At 44.7% G+C, this 18218-nt stretch overlaps 1 protein-coding gene across 1 annotated transcript in view; it reads right to left on the bottom strand.

Moving 5' to 3' along the window:
• The window catches only part of LOC130540584 (uncharacterized), an 81746-nt gene that overhangs the window by 48960 nt on the left and 14568 nt on the right, over positions 1 to 18218 (bottom strand). Inside the window, exon 3 of the mRNA XM_057299103.1 lies at positions 12972 to 13140. Within this exon, the coding sequence (XP_057155086.1) occupies positions 12972 to 13077 (106 nt within the window). The 5' untranslated portion in view covers positions 13078 to 13140. The remainder of the gene's footprint in view (positions 1 to 12971; positions 13141 to 18218) is intronic.

Here is an 18218-nt window from a genome sequence, read left to right as displayed (position 1 = left end):
CCCCCTTTTTTGTTAAGGAAATAATTTTATTATGCAATAGGAAAATGGCATCAGCCCCCTCCTACACCCTCTCAAAAATTAAAGATCCAGGAGTGTTCACATCTGCCCCAGGAGTCAGCAATGAGCAGAGGCTAATGGCCTCCAGAAAGACAAATTGGAATCAGGCCATAAAATCCATCCCAGAGTTCCAGGAAAAACACATTCCTCAATACCATTGCTGTTGGATCAAAACTGCATCTCTGTTTTCTATCAGAAAGTTATCTCATGTAGAGTGTCCATGAGCAAGGTGCTTCTTGAAGAATTCTTTGGGTCTCAAGCTCCCCTTCTGAAAGATGGAGCTAAATCACCCACATCTCAAACCTGAGGAATGGAGGTCCTAAATGTGACAATGTTTAGTGAGACAGCATGAAGTGATAGAAGCACTGGTTTGGCACCAACTGACCACAGCTCAAATCCTGACTTTGCTCTTATTAGCAGGTTACCTTGAAGAAGTCACTAACCCTTTCTGAGACTCAAACACATCATTTAGTAAATGGGGACAATTACACCTGATGGTGAGTGTTGTGAGAATCGAATGCTACATCCCCTAATGCACGATAGCAGCTCTACAAGTTTTAATTCCCTCCACCTCACACCCAGTCTCCTTCTCTGGGAGGAAAGCAGTCCAAAATTCAAGGCACCATTGCCATCTTGGTTTCTGCAAATGCTCCTGACAAGTCTATGGCACTTAGGACACGGGGGCCCTGTTCTTCCTGGTCCTGGGAAACATGAGGTCTGCTCTGAAGGCTCCAAGCCACCTTTGTTGGCAGAAGCACCTGTATCTTCCTCCCTTCTCCTCCTCTGAGGTCCAAGCTCTATAATGAGACTTCATCAAACTCACCCAATGTGAGGTTTCAGTGACCTTCATAATGAAATCCAAATACTTTGCAAGGTGCTCCGATTTGAATACGTCCCCCAAAAGTTCATGTGTTGGAACCTTAATTCTTAATGCAGAAGTGCTGCAAGGTGGGGCCTTTAGATGGACATTGGGTCATGAGGGTGGAGCCCTCCTGAATGGATTCATGCCATTACCACAGGAGTGAAATGTGGGTTGCTGTAAAAAGGGAGCTCTGGAGCACTGCGATATCTTCCGCACCTGCTTGCTTGCCCTTCCGCCTTTCCGCAATGGGATGACGCAGCAGCTTTCCACAGTTCAGTTACCTGTGGTAAACTGTGGTCTGAAAATATTAAATGGAAAATTCCAGAGATAAATAATTCCCAAGTTTTAAGTTGCATGCCGTTCTGAGCAGTGTGATGAAATCTTGGCCCCACCCAGGTCATGAACCATCCTTTGTGCAATGCATATGCTACCTGCCGGATAGTCACTTAGTAGCCCTCTGGGTTATCACACCGACTGTCACAGTGCTTTTGTTGAAGTAACCCTTGTTTAACTTACAGTGCAATGCAATAAGATATTTTGAGAAAGAGTGATAACATTCACCTAATTTTTATTATATTGTTATAATCATTCTATTTTCTTATTAGTTGTTGTTAAACTCTTACTATGTCTGATATATAAATTAAACTTTATCATAGGAATATGTATAGGAAAAACGTCTTTTATACAGGGTTTGGTGCTATCCATGGTTTCAGGCATTATCCACGGAGAAGGGAGCACTACTGCATTCTGAACGCACGAACTCTCTCCAACCTCAGGTGCTTTGCTTATTTGTGCTGAGGGCTCACTCATCCTGGGATGCCCTTTCCTCTATTCTGCAACTAGGAAAGGTCTTCTATTTCAAGATCTAGCTCAGATGCCTCCTCCTCCCTTGTGGGTATAGCCACCATAGCTTTTTCTGGTCCTCTTTGGGTTTGTAATCTGTCCTGACACAGTTATTATTCTGATACTAAGGCATTACAGGCTCTCTCAGAAAACCCCCATGCCTTTTCATCTCTGTGTCCCTGGGATCCTCAGAAACCAGGCTGATTATAAAGCTCTTAAAATCCTCCCAAGAATCCTATTGAGTTAGGCACTATTATTGAAGAAACCAACGTTCAGAGACACTAAGTAGCTTGTCTATAGTCACACAGCCAGTGGTTGAAGAACAAGAATTTGAACCTGGAGAATCTCACTTACAAGTCTGTGCTCTTTCCACTGCTCTATAAGCCTTTCCATGATCTCCTTAAATCTTCCACCAACCCAGGAGGCAGGCAGGGAAGGCCTCTTTATAGAAGAGGAAACTGAGGCTGATGGGAATGGTCACTTCCTAAGTCTTCCTGCCTTGTCATTCCAGGAGCTGACTAAAGTTCTGGGTTTCTTATTCCAAAACCGGGCCTCTGCACAGCCACAGGCTCCTGTCAGTGACCTGCTGAGTCACCCGCTCCAGAAAGCCACCTGCAGCAGGGTAGGTGGAGCCTGGGCTATGGCAATACCTGACAAATTCATGTGCCTCTCAGGGCTGTTCTAAGCCCCCTCACCACAGAGGCGACAAGCAAACGACAAGGGGCATCTCTGCTCCCAAGGGATTCCAGTCACGCAAACTCTGCCAATTAAGGCTGGAACGATGTCATCTCCTGAAATGGCATTTTAATGAGTGATGGTTCTGGGATAAATTGTTATCTTGTGATCCCTCGTTAGAGAGCTTAATTAGATCCATCATAAAACACATTGATCAATAGCACTGAGCAGGTCCACAGGACATTCACCATCTGCGGGAACATTCCTACTCAACCTTTGGCAGAGCCTGGTGGGACCAGTCCCCGGGCCCTAAGAGCTGCTGAGTGCGAGTTCTTCTTGAATACCTGGGCACCATTATCCTGATTCTTTCTTCCCTCCCTTCTTTTCTTTCACAAATATTTATTTTAGCACCGTCCATGTGCCAGGCACTGTGCTGGCTGCTTATGCTTTAACTCAGTTTATCCTCATGAATAGCTGTTATTTCCTTATCTTGCAAATGGTGAAACAAAGGCTTGAAGCCCCAAGCTGTCAACTGGTTGTAGCCCCAACAAACTGAGTTATCTTTCAGGTAACTTCTGGGGAGTGGCTAATGCAAGATGGACAAAAGTAAAAATGAAAGGAAGAGTAGACTTGATTAAACTCCTAATCCCTGCTGAGACTCTCTGCTGGGCAGTATATATATGTCACATTTAACCTTCATATCAACGGTGAGAATTTTCATCTTCATTTTATAGTTAAGAGAACCGAGTCTCAGAAATGTTACTTGCTCAAAGTAATACAGCCAGTGAATATCAGAGCTGGAATTAAAACATGGCTTTAGGAACCTCAAATCCAGACAGGTGTGGGTTCAAACTCCAGTGCTATTATATATGCACTGCATAATTGTGTAATTTCTCAAATTATATAAACCCTCTGAATATCAGACTCTGCATCTATAATACTGAGGGTAACAACTGGACCCATCTCATACATTTATTTTGAGGATTCAATGAAATAATGCCTATCAAGCATTTGAATAGTACCTGACCCACCCGTAGTGTTCAGTAAAGATTTTTCACTGAACATCCCAGCCGTTTCCCCTCAGAAAGAAATGACCTGTTTCCTTATCTATAAAGTGAGTGTAGTAACCCTTGCCCTTAAACAATTCATAGGGGAGCACTTTCAGAAAGGTAAAGTATTCAAACTTGTTGGTCACCTTCTGCATACCTGTGTGCTGGCAAAAACTGGAGTCAGCACCTATTTTATGGAAGTTTTTTTTTTTTTTTTTTTTTTCTCTTGCCCAGGCTGGAGTGCAGTGGCGTGATCTCGGCTTACTGCAAACTCTGCTTCCTGGGCTCAAGCCATCCTCCCACCTCAGCCTCCCGTGTAGCTGGGACCACAGGCACATGCCACCAAATCTGACTAATCTTTTGTATTTTTGGTAGAGATGGGGTTTCACCATGTTGCCCAGGCTGTTCTTGAACTCCTGAGCTCAAGCAATGCACCTGCCTCAGCTTCCCAAAGTGCTGGAATAACAGGCGTGAGCCACTGCGCCCAGCCTGGAAGAATTTTATTTAAATTATTATTTTTATTATTAAAATAATGCACTAGCACAATGGTGGTGGGGATGGGGAGATGGATCAAGAGAAAAAGGTGGGGGTGGGTAATAAAATCAGAGTATTCAGACTTCAGTGGAAGGTGGGGATTACTGTGGTGGCCCAGGAAGTGGCCTGGGGAGTCTCACCAATGGGGCATGACTGCACTGATTCAAGGGCCTGGGCTCAAAAGGGTGTGTGTGTAGTGGTGGTATGTGCACATATCTGCATCGTGCCTGTGTGTGTCTGTGTGTGTGTGTATGTGTGTTGAACCTAATGCCCATAAGATCGTAGAACTTTTCTATACAAAAGAAAGGACTCTGGAGACTCATCCATGGATTGTGCAAGCAGGGGTGTGTGGGTGTGTGTGTGTGTGTGTGTGTGTGTGTGTGTATCTCTTTTTCTGTATTGAGGCCAGTTTCCATGAGAGGGTGACTTTTTTCACCTGTGTGCACTTGGAGATTTTTTTTCCTTTTTTATTATAGTAAATGTAGCTTGAAAGCTGAGGATAGCATAGCTTTTCCCCGAACACAGATCACATCACATAATTTTTCTTTCAGAGAAAAGTGCTGCAAAATAACCTACAGATGGTAAGTCTCTCTCTCTTTCTGTCCTGCTCTTGCGTGCTCTCTCTGTCTCTGTCTGACTCTCTCTTTTTCTCCATCTGTCTCCATGTCTCTCTGTATCTCTGTCTCTGAGGCCCTATTTATAGCTTAAAATGCTTTCGCATTTTCACACTTGGCATGTAAAATGCCCCCGTATTACATAAAATAGCATGCATTCGGGTTTGTAATTAGATCATTGTTTCATCCCAAGTTCCACACATAATGATGCTGGACCTTGTTCCTTATTCCCTAGTACTACCTGCAAATACTGCCAGGTCTGGGTATCCTGCCCTAACCCCTTTCCCAGTTTCGTTTTTGCCAACTCCCAATGACAATCCTGCAACCTCACTGCTCCCTGCTCCCTTGCTGATCCTCTCCTGCAGCCTTCGCGATGGGTTCAGCGTTCTTCGGCAGCGGCTCAGAGCAGCCCGGACCTCCTCTCTTTCTCTTTCTCTTTCTCTCTCTCTCTCTCTCTCTCTCTCTTTGGCATGGCCTGAACAATCGCTTCACTCTGTTAGCAAGGCCATCAGAATTTCTGAACACAGTCACAAAATTTATATCCCTCCAACTGCCCCGATATAAACACTACCCAGAGGAAAGGGAGGAAAGGTCTCTTTTCTCTAAAATAAGGAGACGCAATTAAAAAAAAAAAAAAAGCCGGGGTGGGGGGAGGAATCAAGATTCATTTTTAAGCAATCTGGACATGTGTTAGAGGATATTGCTGAGAACAATTAGGGATGTATGAGTGAGAGGTTTATTTCTCACTTGCTTGTCAGGTCAGAAGACAATCTGTTTATTTTCCTGCTACAGTTTTATTCGATAAACTGAAAGGATCGAGCTAGGAAAGAGGGTATGAACAGGATGTGTGCTATCAATTTGTCAAATAAATAATCGTGCTTGGAAACAACAGATTTTATTAATTAGACAGGATAGTGTATTATTACCATTAAAGTGTTATATTGCATTAATTTTTATATTTTACTCGGCTACTAATTACTGTAAAAGATTTCGGGAATGAAGCAAAATAAAATCATGCCGCATTATACATAATGTAAAGATAGCGTGAATTAATTTGTCGGCCGCTCCCCGTCTGCCTCCGGGAGAGGAAGAGGCAGGGAAGGGCCTCCGCTGCTCGGCTTGCCGGCCGCTCCAGAGCTCTGCACCAGCGCTGCTCCCGCCTCGTCGCAGGAGGCAGCTATGAAGACCTAAGGTTCAAGACCCGGCTCAGCCGCGAACTTGCTTGGTACCCTTTGGCAAATCACTTCTCTGAGGCCTCGGTTTCCTCTTCTGTAAATGTAAACATCCCTTCTTTTTTTTTTGCCTTACGGGGTGGTTGTAAAGAGCTAACGAATTCCCGAGAGTAAAAGTGCTTTCAAATGTCAGAGGTGGGGAGACGGGTTGAGATCCAGTACAATAAGAGTAGGTAGACAGAGGTGGGGGGCGTCCGGAGTTCAGACCCTGCAGGGGCAGGTCTGGTCAGATTTAATGCTCAGAGGCTGCCAGGGCAGGGGGCCTGGAGAGTTAGGGCTTGGGAGGGAATTAGGGCTCTCCAAGGCCATCCAGCGGTCGTCTCAGCCACCCCCTCACTGCACAGTGCCTGGGAGCGGGGGCCCATGGCCACACCCTGGCGTAGCCGAGTTCCTCACTGTAAATGCAGACTAGAAGACACCCCCGTTATCCCCAGGCGCTCACACCAGGGAATCCCCCACTGGGTATTGGCACAGTGGAAAAAAGCACGATTCTCGTCAGACAGGACCAGGTTTTAATAACTGCACAGCCACGCACGAGCCATGTGGCCACAGCCAGTCCCTTAACCTCTCTGAAGGGCAGTTTCTTCCTCAGTTAAAAAAAAAAACAAAAAAAAAAACAAGTTGTTTGCTCAGGAAGAAAATTCCCACGCTGGGCACAAGTTCTGGCTAAGGAGTCGGCGGGCTGGGCCCTCACGAGGGTGCCAGGGTCCCCAGGGCTCCCCATGACAGCACAGCCGCATGGGGACCAGGAGCCCCAGCAGAGCCCTCCCCGTCCAGCTCCATCCAGGCGCTGCCTCCCGGGTCCTCGCTGACCTCCGCTCGGGCAGAAGCCACCGAGTCCCAGGGCGGCCCCCAAGCCCCACCCCGGGGGCGCGGTTCTCCCTCGCTCGGCGGCCGAAGCCCAGCCACGTTTTTCTCCAGGCTGGGTCTCCGCAGCCAGGGCCAGGCGAGGGCCATTTCTCACGACCCGCTGCCACCTACCGTCCGCAGCGGAGAACTGCAGGCCGAGCGCGGCAGGCCTCTGGGAAGCTGCCACCCAGATGGACCAGATCCCCAGGCGGCGCTCAGGCCTCTCGGCCTGGAGCCCCAGTTCCCAGTGTGTTCCGGATACGTGTTGCAGCCTTGTGGGAACAACTCAGCTGGCCACCTGAAGCCCTGATGCTCTGGCTTGCACTGTCACTGGGGTAACTGGACCCCTGGGGACACAGGGGCATGAGGGCAAGCCACTCCCTCCCCATCCGGCTATAGTCTCCTTTAGAGGCCTGAAAATCCTGCCCCTGGGTTTGGAGGGCTGTCTCTGGCTGCTTGAACTGGACCTGATGTAGGGCTTCCAGAAACAATTGTCCCTGTTTCCAGTTTCCAGAGTTAGAACTTCGCCTGCCCTGCAAGTCTGACCTGAGTCTGAGCTGGGCCTGCCTTCAGCTTTCTCAGTATTCTCTGGATCCCTTATGTGACCCTCTCTTGGGGCATGGATCAGGCAGCCCTGCAAAACAGCATGGTCCCAAATCTTGACTTCTCCACTCACAAGCTGGCTGATCTGCGGCAAGTGACTCAGCCTGACTAGGAAAACTCCTAGTTTTCCTCATCTTTAAACCAGCAATATCAGTAGTAACTTCCATATACGGTTGCCATGAGGATAAAATGAGTGAATATATATATACAAAGGAATTAGAACAAGGCCTGGCACACAGTAAATGCCTTATGCGTGCATAGTAGTGCATTATCCAAGCATTAGGGATTATCTGTGTCAGTGTTATCTGTGTGCCTGTCACAAGACTTCCATTTGATTGTGAACTCCATAAGCGTAGAAATCATCTCTGATTCAGCCATGAATCCTCAGCTACTTGCACACAGAAGGATGCAGTACCACTTATCCATGCATTCATTCATGCATTTAATAAATATTTATTCTACTATGTGCCCAGCACTGTGCCCTGGGGTTACAAGTATTAATAAAGACAACGACCCTTCCCTTATGGAGCTTATATTGTTTGGAGAAGACAGAAATAGAGCAAACAAGTAAGTCAATAAAATGGGTACATCTTGTAGTAAGTGCAAGAAAGAGAACAGCCAGACTCTTTGAAAGAGAATGAAGGAGGAGGAGCATGGAAGAGAGCTTTTGGATGGTCAGGGAATTGCTTCTAAAGGCCTCTGAAGAGGCGATAATTAAGCTGAAACTTAGATGAAAAGGAGGAAGGGGTATAGGCAAAAGATGGACTGCATCTTATATGAAAAGGATGCCTGGGGTATAGGCAAAAGATGGACTGCAAAGGAGCAGGAGGAAACTTCCCAAGGTGATGGAAATGTAACGGTGGTTGCCTAAGTATATTTATAAAGTTGTCAAAACTCATCAAACTGAACCCTGAAAAGGAGTGAATTTTATTCATACAAATTATGCTTCAGGTTGGGCTCAGTGGCTCACGCTTGTAATCCCAGCACTTTGGGAGACTGAGGTGGGTGGATCACCTGATGTCAAGCGTTCAAGACCAGCCTGGTTAACATGGTGAAAGTCCGTCTCTACTAAAAATACAAAAAGTAGCTGGGCCTGGTGGTGTGCACCTGTAATCCCAACTAGTTGGGAGGCTGAGGCAGGAGAATCGCTTGAACCTGACAGGCAGAGGTTACAGTGAACTGAGATCACGCCATTACACTCCAGCCTGGGCAACAAGAGTGAAACTCCATCTCAAAAATAATAATAATAATAATAATTATTATTATTATTATGCTTCAATAAAGCTGATTTAAAAATAAAAGACGGTAGCCAAGTAAAAAATCAAGGAAGAGCATTCCAGACGTAGGAAAAAAGAGCTGATGCGTAGCCTCTGAAGCAGGGAAAATCTTTTTGCATCCTGGGAAGGCCTGTGTGGATGAAGCAGGGTAAAGAAGAGGGAAGGTAGCAAGAGATGAGGCAAAGACATGACATCCTGGACCTGGTGGAGTTAGGATTTTATTCTGTGTGAACAGAAAAAGCCCTTGATTTGCTATCAAAAGTCCTAAACCCTGGTCTGGACTTTCTAGCTGTGTTGTCTTGGATGAATCATTGAACTATTGTGAACATTTTTTAAATCTGTAAAATAGGAATAAAAATGATATGCAGGGATCCCATCAAAGGGGGCTGCAGCCAGGGCTGACTATGAAGGCAGGTGGACACCTGATGCCTGGGGATATACCCACATATTTTTATTGGGCACTCAATAGATTGCTTACTGAATTAAAATAGTACATGCCTGTATGGAGCAGAGACCTATGACCTTTCAAATAGCAGTTGGTGAGTGGTGGGGAGGAAGAATGGGAATTATTCCCATAATTATGGCATTGACTAATTAGGGCATTGAGTCCTTCAGTGTGTCCTCACCTACCCAATACTGTTTTTCTCTCTTATAGAAAATTCTTATTTTCCTTGGTCTCATAACACGTGTCACAGTTTATTATTACGCATTTAAATTCTGTGCATCTTTGTTCAGTGTCTGACTTTCTGCAGACTGCAAGCTCCATGAGGACCAGAACTGTGTCTCTTCTCTAAACCACTGTACCCCAGTATCTAGCACTGCCATTGGTACATAGGAGGCACTCAATAAATACTAATTGAATGAATGAATGAATGACTATAACCATCCATTTATCCAAAGACAATTAACTATCCACAGGGCCCTTTCTGCTTCTTCCTAAATAATCCACCTTCTTCCCCTTACCCACTGGAAGCTCATCACCTAAGCCTTCCTTTTTGGGTTTTCTCCATCATCCTCATTCTAAATTCAGCACCGCCCAACCCCACAGAGCTTCTCTCTTTCTATTTTAATAAACATCTACACAAAATTAAGGAGAGAAAGACTGGTGGTTGTGTTTGATTTCACACTGGTTTTGACCTTTGATATTGTAAACTTCTTTTCCCTTAATTTGATTTTCTGAAGTAGATAGGGTCAGATCAACTATAATTCCCATTTTCCACATGAGGAGCCAGACAGTTGAAGAGATGGATTGACTCATCCCATGGCATAGCTAGGGAGTGGCAGGGACACAGCTAAACCCTGGGTCCCATGGCTCTAAATTCCATGATCCTTTTCCCTTACAGGATCCTCTGCTTGATGGTTTTATGTGCAATACATTTCTCCCTTCGCATCTTAGGCACTGATGGTCCATGACAAACCGTGATGAGGGTTCTCCACGGAGAAAAGATGATAAAGACTCTCAGGAGCAATACTGCTCTTACTGTAAGTATCTAATCCACTTCCAGTGGCCATCAGGGCAAATGGAGGACATTACAACACGATTACATGCATAGATCCCAAGTAAGTCCTCTAGAGCCAGATCTGCCAGGTTTGCAATATTGGCCTTGCTACCTTCCAGCCCTCCAACCTTGGGTGATTTATTTCAGGTCTCTGTGCTACAGGCTCCTCATCCTAAATTGGAGATAAGAATAGTGACTACCATATAGGGTTTCTGGGTGAATTAAATGAGTTAATACATGTAAAATGCTTGGAAAAGTGTCTATCCAATAGAAAGTGGCCAGTTGATGTTGTCCTTCCTTCCTTCCTTCCCTCTCTATCCCTCCCTCCCTCCCTTCCTCTCCTTCCTTCCTTCCCTCCTTCCTTCCTTTCTTCCTTCTCTTTCTGTATTTATTTCTCTCCTACTTCTTTCTCTGTTACTTTTTTTGTTCTTCTCTTTACTTTTCTTTTTTCTCTCTTGCTCTATATTACTTATTCTTCCTAAATTCCTCTCTTCCCTGAATGTAACTTCACAATAGCGCATCAATAAACATTTGTTGAACCAATACATAAATGAGTAAAGAAAAAGGAAAGAGAAGGAGGGAGCTGATGTCTGGCACAGGATGTGAAGAAGTGAGGATAGAACAAAACAAGATAATCTTGTGTTTTTATATGTTTGTTTTTATCTTAATGTATGAGCTATAAGAGGTAAGACACTCTCATCCTGTTTTACCATGGGAAAGTCAAGCAACCTGTCTGCGCCTCCATTTCTGCATCTGTAAGGGAGCAGCATTGAACTAGATCGTCCTTATGTTTTCTCTGTCTCTGACTCTGAGTCTACAATTCCATCTATATGAAATGTGATGTTGACTTTTCCTAGCATTTGAAAAGGGGATGGAAGAAGCCAAATGTACATTCCCAGATGAAACCTGTTTCACCTGTGGCACCCATACGAGGCTTCGCAGGTGTATACTTGCTTTGATCTCACCCTAGTGCTGACTTCTATCTCCTACTCTGCCTCTTAATAGCAATGGGACTTTGAGCAAGACACTCAACATCTCCAAGCTTCCCTTTCGTCATCTTATGATGGGACTAAATGAGATGCTTAGCACAGTGATCAACATGTAGTAAATGTTCATTAAATTACTATTGATGTGTGTTATTAAAGTGTGTATATGACATCAAGCCTTGACAAAACCCACTCTAAGGCCAAATGATGAATTTCCTATTAGCTGGTATTTGGGGCATTTTATGATTAAGCATTCATCTGTTAGAAATTGAACCTCATGATAGCATAGAGAAGTGGATGAACTATGGTTCTGACTCAAGCTTCAAAGGATTATATGCATTTTTTCAGGTCCCAATATATTTCTGGTACTTTGCTGTATTATGCCCTTTAGTCCTTCTAACAATCCTGTAGGTAGGTTTTGTTGGGGCTGCGGGAATGAATTGAACACAGGAAGGTACAGAAGTAGAGCCTGCAGGGAGCAGGAGTGACGGGAATTCACAGGACTCAACCTGGACCACACCCAGCTCCTTCCCCTCTGTAAGCCACAGTCAGCAAATATCCTGATTGCACAGTGCCAAGGATGGGAGTGCTGTTGAGACTCTCACCAACCCTGCAGAGTGGGAAAAAATATGAGTACCTCCCTCATGAATTCTCAGTCTTGCTTCTGGCTTCCTGCCCCTTCCCTTCTTTGACTTCTTCCAGGCAAGGCTTGGGCATAAATAATCTGTACCTGAGCATGAATAAACACTATGACTGGCTTCCCTCTCCCAGGGGATGTTTTGCTTTTGCAGCTGGATCTCTCATATCTTCTGGACCCAAACTCCAAGGCTCCACATTCTTACCTAATTAGAATCCAAAGGCCTTAACCCAGCACGTGGGCTCTTCCCCAGCCTCTCTCCCTCTCTCCCTCCTACCTGAGTCAACTTGCCTGTGGTTGTCTTTTCTGATTCCAGCCTGAAGACCCTGGTCTACTTAACCCCTCATCATACTCCCCATCTCCAGGATTCTACTGATGCTGCTTGCTGCTTCTGCTGGAATACACATACCCAAATACTGCCTCTACTTTAAGTCTCAGTTCAGAGATCACCTCCTCCAAGAAGGCCTCTGTGATTTTACAGCTGGAAATAGTTTTTCTCTCAGAGAAATCATTACAGCAATGGTTCTCAACTTTGAATATGAATTTTTTGCACATGAATCAGCCCAGAGATTTTGTTAAAATGCAGATTCACAGAGAGTAGGTCGGGGATGGGATCTGAGATTCTGCATTTCCAACTTGCCCACCCATGTTGTTTGCTGATGCTTCTGGTCTGTGAGTTATCCATTGAGTAGCAAGTCATCCCCCAATCTGGCTGTGTATCAGAATCACTTGACAAGCTTATTGAAACTGGATCCTGGGGCCAGAGGTTGATCCAGGTTTTGTGGGGCCTGAACTCATTCCACATAGAGAGTCCTTTTTAAAGTATACATATAAAGTTATGAATAAGAAATTGCCACCTGTGGTCCCAACTACTTGGGAAGCTGAGGTGGGAGGATCACTTGAGCCTGGGAGGTGGAGGTTGCAGTGAGCTGAGATGGTACCACTGCTCTCCAGGCTGGGCAAGAGAGCAAGACCCTGTCTTAAAAAAAAGGGAATTGCTGGAGCTTCTCCCAAGTCCCTGAACAAGCTGTGCAAGTGAAGGGTCTTGAAGTATAAACTCCACTAGCTGCAAGGTAAATCCATTTTTGCCTGGGGCCCATACGACAGCAGAATCTTGGGAGGCAGGAACTATAGGTGTGTTTTCTTTTGTTTCGTTTTCAGAATTTCTCCAGGTTATTCATAGTGACCAATCCTAGACCCACCCCCACGCCCCCTCTAAGAATAGAGCACTTGAACTCCTGCCCATCCACTTACCTCCCTCTATTCCTTCCATCTCCAAAGCCACTGTGCCAGGCACTGGGACAGACCCCACAGAAACAAGGATCAAGGACAGGCAGGCTCCTGCCATCAGCAAGCTCATGGTCTACTGGAAAACTCGTCACAGCTTCACAAAATGAACTCCTATCAGCTGTTTGCCCAAGTGCTGCAGGGATCAGAGGAGAGAACAAAACTCAGTCCTGATAAAAAGACAAAACTGGGAGGTCTCCCAGAGGGGCTGACATCGAGCGAGCTCTTGCCAAATTACTGGGGCTTCTCCAAGCAGAGGGAATAGCCTGTGCAAAGGCAGGGCAGCCTGAGAGAATATGTTCTCTTCAAGAACTAGCCAATCAAATCCACGTGTGGCAGAAGAGCAGGGTATATGTTGGGGGCAGGGGGCAGGGCTGTGAGGGATGGGTCTGGAGAGGTGGCTAGGCTCTCAGGACTTGGGGCTCCTTGAGAGTGGATGGTGGGCAGTGGATGGTTTTCAGGCAGGGGACTAGCATGATCAGGTCCTTTTATTACACGTGCATGCATTACTTTCAACTTCCAACTTCCAACTATAACTAGTTCTTTCCATGACATCACATTATTAGATCCAGCGACCTTTATTTCTTTTTTAAAAACATCTTTAGTTCTTTAATGACTATTTCTTTTAAAGTAATTGTTAAATGTCAGATAGCCTGTGAAGTATTTTAATCTTATTTGTTCCTCCTACAAACTCTGAGAGGCATAACAAATGATGTCTATTTTTTTATAGATATATAAACTGAGGATAGGAAAGTTTAAGGGACTTGCCCAAAGTAACAGAAATAGAAAATCTGAAAGCCTTAAGACCCATAGACTAGAATGGTGCCAGGCACACAGCAAGGACCAAAAATGTCTGGTGAATTAAGAGACGAATGCTGAGGTTAAAAGAGCTTCACTTGTTAAGGTGATTTAGGGAAGCACGTGCCAGTAAATTTGAGGGCTGTGAGGCCTCCTTTCTGTTTCCCTAGAAATTCCAGGTTCTTGCTCCTGGGGGAGAAAAATTCTTCCTAATATCCATGCATGTGCCCTCCTACCGTTCCCTTCCAGAAGCCATGCCTTCCTCATGCACTCTGCCTCAGTTAGAGAAAAGATACAGCAGAAGCACAGACCATGGAACTTAGTGAAGAAAGTTATTTGGTGATTTTATGTGACTGGGTGGCAGGTGGATTTTAATAGGGCTTTTTGAAGCCATTGCATTCAATACAATTCAATTCTATTATTCCAATTAGGGCAAATGAACTTGACTTTAAAAATATTTAGTGAGTGCCTAATATTGCTACTGGCAAGTGAAAGTGAGTGAGAATCCCCAGGATGCTGTAGGCCTCTGCAAACAGGAGTTGAACTTGACATAGATCCTTGATTTTAGTTTTCCTTCTGGAATACATTCTAATCTATAGCAAAATGTGGCTCCTCATTCAAGGCTGGGACCTTCAGCCATTTCCTCCATTGAGTTCAGCCTCATTTCCCTGCTCTCCTTGCCAAAAATGATGATGGTCATGACATTTCATAAAGCATGCGACAGTATTTTCTGGACTTGACAATAGTACAGGAGAAAAGAAAAGTTAGATCATTATGATTCCTCTCCTACAGAAGTTCAGAGAAGTTCAAAAACCTGCACAGTTAGGAAGTTGTGGCACTGGGGCCAGAACCCAATTTTCTAATGCCTGGTGGGGACAATTCCAATATGACATTACTGCTAGGTCACCAATCTGGCAGTTAATTAACATCTCTGTGATGACATGTTCACATGTTATTCTCTCATCTGCTCACACTCATTTTTTTCTTTCCAAATAAGCTGTAAACAAGTTATAGGAAGGAAGCTATGATTTCACTCCTACTCTCTTATATGCCAAACACTGTGAGGTATTATGGGGGGTACTAAGGTTACAATTACGAACAAAATAAACATACTTCCTGTCCTCTGAGGGTGTATCATCTAACTGAATAATCATATTTTATGACTTTTTGAATTTTTACTATGTCTTAAGTATTGCATTCTCCACTTTACAGATGAGTACATTGAGATCCAGAAAGTAACCAGGAACTTGTCTAGAAGGGGAGAGCTGGGATTCCCATGGATTCCTGGATTGCTCCTTCCCAGAAGCTGGCCCAGGGCTGAGCCAACACAGTATGCTATGGCAGTTTAAACACATGGCTTTTGAATTCAGACAGATTCAAATCTCAGCTCAGCCAATTACTTGTGTGATCTTAGACAAGCTATTTCCCTTTAAACCTCGGTTTCTACATCTGTAAAGTAGGGATCATGACAACCGGCTCCCAGTTATTTTGTTACATGGGTCAGTTGAAAAAATGAAGAATGTGAGACTCTTAAATGAATACCTGGTGCAGCACAAGGGCTCAATAAACAGTAGCTATTCTCACTATTACTATTAATCATTGGCAGACACAGCACTACTCTGCCTGCAGTTATGTGCATGATGCTTTCCTAGTTTCTTTTTCCCCCTGAGTCGTTGAGAGTAAAATACTCTGTACTCCCTGCTTCAGCTCTCCACATTCCAGAAACAGAGACCACTTACACAAGCAGCAACAGGGTCCATTTCTGTGATCAGTGGAGCCAATGGCCCGCTCGCTGGAAACACCAGCAAGCAAAGTGTCAGGACTCAGAAGCCGCCAACAGGCTTCAGGACCCTGCCAAGCCCTCGTGCCCACTGGAGCAGCCAGGGGGAGGGGGTGACTATGGCATAAACACACGTTTGCTTTCATTTGGCTTAGCTGACTGTGTGTTTTGTTAAACAAATTTAGGTTTGGAAAAGATTATTTTTGGTACACTGCTGCATAATTAGATGAATTTTCATGAGTTTATTCTTGAAATAAACTTTGAAATTGTCCGTGTTTTACTGTTTTTTAATCATCTGCAGATACTGTTTTTTGAGACTTAGCATGAAAAAAAAACCTTGTTACATATCAGTTTAATTTAGATTCAAATAAAATAATTTTTTGAATTTGCAGCAACAACAAGTCTGCGAAAGTGGTTGTAACTGGTGCTGAGTTGTTTGAGGATCAAGATAATTACAGTATAAAGGATAAGAGAGAATATAATATCCTGGCATCCAGTGCCTATTCAGCTAATCCCCAGCCCTTGACAGATGTTCAAACACAGTATTTTTAAAAGCTGACTTTTAAAAAAACAGGGCAATTCACTTATTAGATATAAACAACATGATAAGAAATTCAAAGTCTGACATCCATTACGAACCGTCCGTGTTGAGAAGCGTGAGAGACAAGGCAAAAAGTCAAATGCACTGTGCTCATTGCTGTAATGGGTGTCCAAGCAGGGCTGGGATTGCAGAAAGACCAGGCCCCCACTTTGCCAGAGGCACAGGTTTCATCTGTACCAGCCCCTGAGAAGCAGAGCCCCAAAGGCAGCTTCGATGATGCTGTAAGCCTACGCAGCAGCCTCTCTGGCGGCTGCTTGAAGCTGAGGCTGCCAGCAGCCAGCACCAGGATAGTTTGGCCGGCTTTAAACAATAGCCGCATAGTGATAGGTGGCCCATAAAGATGGCCAGGCAGATGGAGGGTTAATGAGTGGGGAGTCTGTTGGCTCAAAGATCGCTCTTGTCACGGGCCTCTGACACTCCTCCACTCTCATTCATCAAACATTCTACTGAGCCTGAGTATCTGTTGGGCATCAAGGCTGACTGCTAGCCTCTGGATTCAGAGATGAATAAGACCTCATTCATGCCCTGCCTCCAAAATCCTACAGTGCAGCAAAGGAGATAGATTATATCCATTGACAACAACTACAATTATTATTATCATTATCATTATTAAACTTTATTTATATGCTAAGCTTAATTCTAAGTGCTCTTCCTAATTCCCACAATAATCTTATGGAATTGGCATTATTATTATGCCCATCTTACAGACGAGGAAGCTATGGCACAGAATGAATAAGTATGTGATGAAGTTATTTCTGACTGTGGCTCATAGTAGTGGTGGAGGAGGAACCACAGAAGGCTTTATGGAAAGGGTAGGGGTTTGGATTGAGTCTGCATGGACAGTGGGGTTTGAAATGTGGAGATCCAGGAAAAGGACATTCAAGGCAGATAGAGCAATGAAGAGAAAAGAGCAAAAAATATTATCTGGTGAAGTAAGACATCAAGCTGCACTGAGGATGGCATGAAATTGTCTTTTTTGCCTTCCTATTGAAAAGAAATTCTGTATAAAAAGCCCTTGGCATCCTGGGAAGCACAGGCTCAACTGTGGATGCTGATGCTTCTTCCCTTTCTGTCAAATATTTTATCTGGGGTCCTTAAAACTGCCTCTGTAATAGCAGTGGCTCCAAGGCGGCCAAGTGCAGAGGTTCAGGGGAAACTCCAGCAGGTGCTTCTCTCCTGACCTGGGCCTGGACATGTGGGTCCAGGCCCAGGAAGAGCCAGCCTTCAGCATCAGCGGGTGCCAGTACTGTGGATTATTCCAAGTGCAAGCACATTCAAAGGCAGACCACCTGTTCCACTTCTCTCTTGGTTTTCATTGGATGCTTCAATGATACATTTCATTTCACTACCTCTAATCTCTGTTTAGTATTGTCTTAAGAATTACCTTATCCACATAACTTTAATTAACTAATTTATTTATCTTTAGAGACAGAGTCTCGCTCTGTCACCCAGGCTGGAGCGCAATGTTGTGATCATGGCTCATTGCAGCCTGGAACTCCTGGACTTAAGTGATACTCCTGCCTCAGCCTCCCAAGTAGCAGAGACTATAGGCACATACCACCATGCTCAGCTAAGTTTTTTTCTTTCTTTCTTTCTTTCTTTCTTTCTTCCTCTTCTTTTTTTTTTCTTTAGAAACAGGGTCTTGCTATGTTGCCCAGGCTGGTGTCAAACTCTTGACCTCAAGCGATCTTCCTGCTCCCAAAGTGCTGGGACTACAGATGTGAGCCACCACGCCTGGCTCAACTTTAAAACAATTGCTGAAAAGGATCTTCTTTCAGAAAATATTCCATTTTCTCCCACCCCACCCACCCCCAACCTGCTCACACAGCACATTTTTCCATGAGGACATGCATGCAAGGCAAGGGAGAGGGGTCTGAAGAAGACCATGCCAAGAGCCTGCTCTTCATCGCCTGCTGTAGGGTGGCCAGGGCTGACACACTTTAGAATTCAAATGGGCCTACACTAGACTGGCTAGCTGTCATGGCCTCAGAGCCAAGGAGAAAGTGGTCAGCTGCTGGGTGTGACCTGTACTCCA

This window comes from Pan paniscus, chromosome 9, assembly GCF_029289425.2.
Source record: "Pan paniscus chromosome 9, NHGRI_mPanPan1-v2.0_pri, whole genome shotgun sequence".
NCBI classification, from domain to species: Eukaryota; Metazoa; Chordata; class Mammalia; order Primates; family Hominidae; genus Pan; species Pan paniscus.
This window is presented reverse-complemented; position numbering and strand designations above follow the sequence as displayed.